At 40.3% G+C, this 3,278-nt stretch overlaps 1 protein-coding gene across 1 annotated transcript in view; it reads right to left on the bottom strand.

The window, feature by feature from the left end:
- Positions 1-2,610: 2,610 nt before the first annotated feature.
- Positions 2,611-3,278, bottom strand: part of RACK1 (receptor for activated C kinase 1) — a 5,664-nt gene continuing 4,996 nt past the window's right edge. The window contains exons 7-8 of the mRNA XM_007954259.2: positions 3,005-3,115; positions 2,611-2,676 (exon numbers count right to left, since the gene is read on the bottom strand). Of these exons, the coding sequence (XP_007952450.1) occupies positions 2,611-2,676; positions 3,005-3,115 (177 nt within the window). The remainder of the gene's footprint in view (positions 2,677-3,004; positions 3,116-3,278) is intronic.

Below are 3,278 nucleotides of genomic sequence, written 5' to 3'. Positions count from 1 at the left end.
CTAGGAGCAAAGTTTACCCCACCCCCACCCCTTGAGGTCTTTCACTGCCAGGCTCCTTTCCCCTTTGTTTAATGGAGTTGCCTATACAACTTCTGTTTCCAGCCTCTCCCCATGCCTTTAGTTCCACTTGGTAAGCCCTGATGGGGCATCTGGGGACAGGGGCTTGGATCCCCACGAGGAGAGCCTTGGGTATAATCTATTTTTCTAGTAGCCCCTTACCTTTTGTCACTTATCAGCTTTTGCCCTCTGCTTTGATAGCTGAGGTCAAATTATGTTCTAGGGAAAAGGGAGAGGTGGGTTGTGTTGTGGAAATGAATAAAAGTTTATTTGCTTCTGTGGAGTGCATTCCTTCAGATGAGCAGAAACTGAAATGTAACATAAATCATTTGATTCTTTCCTTCCCCACAGTAACCCATTCCCCTCTAGTAAATAAAGATGCCACAAAACCAAGGTAGCTTCTACCTGGTTAATTTACCTTTCAGATTCTTGCCTTCTGGATGGACCCATCACATTTGGAAGTTTCTTACCTGGCAGAATCCTGTTTGCTTAAGGATTTAACCCCCTCCGGCCCATTTGAATAAGTAGCTCTGGTGGTGTAGTGGATAAGGCATTTGGCTGCTAACCAGGTCACCTGTTCAAACCTAGTAGCTGTTCCATGGAAGGAAGATGGGGCAATCTACTTCATAAAGATTTACAGCTTCAGAAACCCAATGGGGTCACTAAGAGTCAGAACCAAGTTGATGGTAGTGAGCTTTGGTTTGGCCCATTTGAATACCCTTAGTTTCTTACTGGCACAGCCTTAAGTAGCTACTTGAAGATTATTTGCCATTTCCTTTCTACCCTTGCTCCTAAGTCTCAGGCCTGTGCAATTTTCCAGGGAATCTCCAAACACGTGCCCAGGATCTAGAAACAATACATTCTAAAGTTTTTGTGTGTAAATGTACCTAGTCAAGAAAGTCCTATTTGTGAACTTTTTGAGCCCCATAAAGTTGAAGTGAGACTTCATTACCAGAGTTAAATAAGTAGAAAATGGAGGGTCCATGGGTTACTTCATTAGGCTGCATTTGTCTTAATCCACTGCTTAACAAAATTGTGCAGAGGAAATGGCAAGAGTTTTACTTTGTGAACTAGGTTTGAATTATTCCATGCCTATGTTAAGACTGGAATCTCAGGTCCCACCAGACTACCTGCAATCAGAATTTGCACCAGGTGATTCTTAAGCATAATAAAGTTGAAGCAGATTTGTCAGTTTTATCATTATTTAGGAATAGCTCAAGCCTATGCAACACAATTTTTAATCTCCAAGGAGTGACCAGTAAGCAGCATCACAGTAAATGGAAGCAATATTGAAGCTGTTAAAGATTTTACTGTAAAAGGCTACAAATCTTCATGGAAGTAGATTGCCCCATCTTCCTTCCATGGAGCAGCTGGTGGGTTTGAACCAGTGACCTGTCAGAGATTTCCTTGTATGGATACATCATCAACACCCATGGAAATAACAGTCAAGAAATCAAGTCTATTTCACTGGCAAATCTGCTGTAAAGGGCCTCTTTAAAGTGTTAAAAAAGCAAAGATAGCACTTTGAAGATAATCCCAATATCCTCACATGCATGTAAAAGCTGGACAATGAGTAAGACAGACTGAAGAGTTGATGCCTTTCCATTGTGTTGGTAGAATACCGAAAATACCATTACCAGAACAAACCTGTCTTGGAAGAAGTACAGCCAGAATGCTCCTTTAGAAGTGACAATGGCCACTTTTTGTCTCACCTACTTTGGTCACATCAGAAAGGACTGGTCCCCTGGAAATGGGTGTCATGCTTCATAGATCATCAAAAAAGGGGAAGACTTTCAATGAGATGGACTGAGACAGTGGCTGCAATGATATGCTCAAGTAAGGACTGTGAAGATACTGCAGGACTGGGCAGTATCTTGTTCTGTTGTACACGGGGCCGCTATTAAGTCTGAGGTGATTCACAGTACCTATTAAGGAGAGGAGTAAAGGTGGCAACTCTTCTGGTGAGTTAACTTTATTGCAAATTAAGGATTTTTTTTTTTTTTAATTTCCATTTTAACCCCAAGACCAGGTGGAGACTAACTTGAAGTTTCACAAAGTTTTCGAGTTTGTAGAACGTCAAAAGTTTTTAGTACTTTTATTAGATATCCGAGTTGGATTTCACCAACTCTTTTTTTTTTTCCCCTTAAAAACAACAAACCACTGATTGTAGCTCCTTTTCCCAATTACATTTTCCATAAGTTTTAGGCCCTTAAAATCTATAGGTTCTAAGAATCTATACCTGAGTTATGAACAACTAGGATGAGCCAAGTTTGGGAAACCTTATCCTACCATAACTTTACAGGAACATCACATCAGATTCTAGTAATAGTACAGGAAGCCCACAGAAACTAGTATCAAAGCCTTGTTTACCTGTTTCATCACCTGCTTTCAGTATACCAGTTATGTCTAATAAAGAGATTTTTTTTTTTTTTTACCCATAAGCAGTATGTACAGAAGTGGCTGTTTTGATTAAAAAAACAAACAAAAACCACAACACTACTTTCTGAAAATCAGCCAATTTTTTTTTTATTTCTAAAGTTCTGCAGTTCATTTCTACCGAGTACCTATGGTCACCTGCCATACTCGCACCAGGTTATCTGTGTAGCCAGCAAACAAAGTCTGTAAAAAAATAGAAATTATCTGATTATATCAGGTAGAAACCATAGAACACTACAGTCCACTAGACAGCAAAGATAGCATTTCTTTTGGTTGTTGACCAGTTAAGAAATAACTGATGGTAAGTACTTTACACTCTCTTAAGACTTTAACTGAAGTGCAGGTTTGCCCTCCAGTATTTCCTCATGTATGAACATGTACTAAATAAGCATGGCTAATATTTTATCTTTTCACTTTTCGTTAAAGACAGTGGTCCTGTTACAAATTAATCATACCAAGAGCAAAAACTGTAGAAGCTGAGCCACAAGAGAGGATAGACAGACCAACTTACCTGGCCATCAGCAGACCAGGCCAGAGAGGTGCACTGGGGTGGCTCGGCTTTGCTGCTGGTGCTGATAACTTCTTGTTTCAGTTCGTCTACAATGATCTTGCCCTCCAAGTCCTAGGAAACAGGGTAAAGACATCTGTAAACTATAATGCCACTGATGAATCTCTAATGGAGGCCAAACTAAAAGCTCTCCAAGCTGTTTTTTTTTCCACTCAAGAGAGAGGTCTTCTCACTCAACAACTACCAGTAGTTCAATAGGGAAGGCTGTGCCACCTAC

Source organism: Orycteropus afer, unplaced genomic scaffold, assembly GCF_000298275.1.
Source record: "Orycteropus afer afer isolate SDZICR_OR568_19922 unplaced genomic scaffold, OryAfe1.0 scaffold00455, whole genome shotgun sequence".
Taxonomy (NCBI): Eukaryota; Metazoa; Chordata; class Mammalia; order Tubulidentata; family Orycteropodidae; genus Orycteropus; species Orycteropus afer.
Note: the sequence above shows the minus strand (reverse complement) of the source record. Positions and strands in the feature narration are given on the sequence as shown.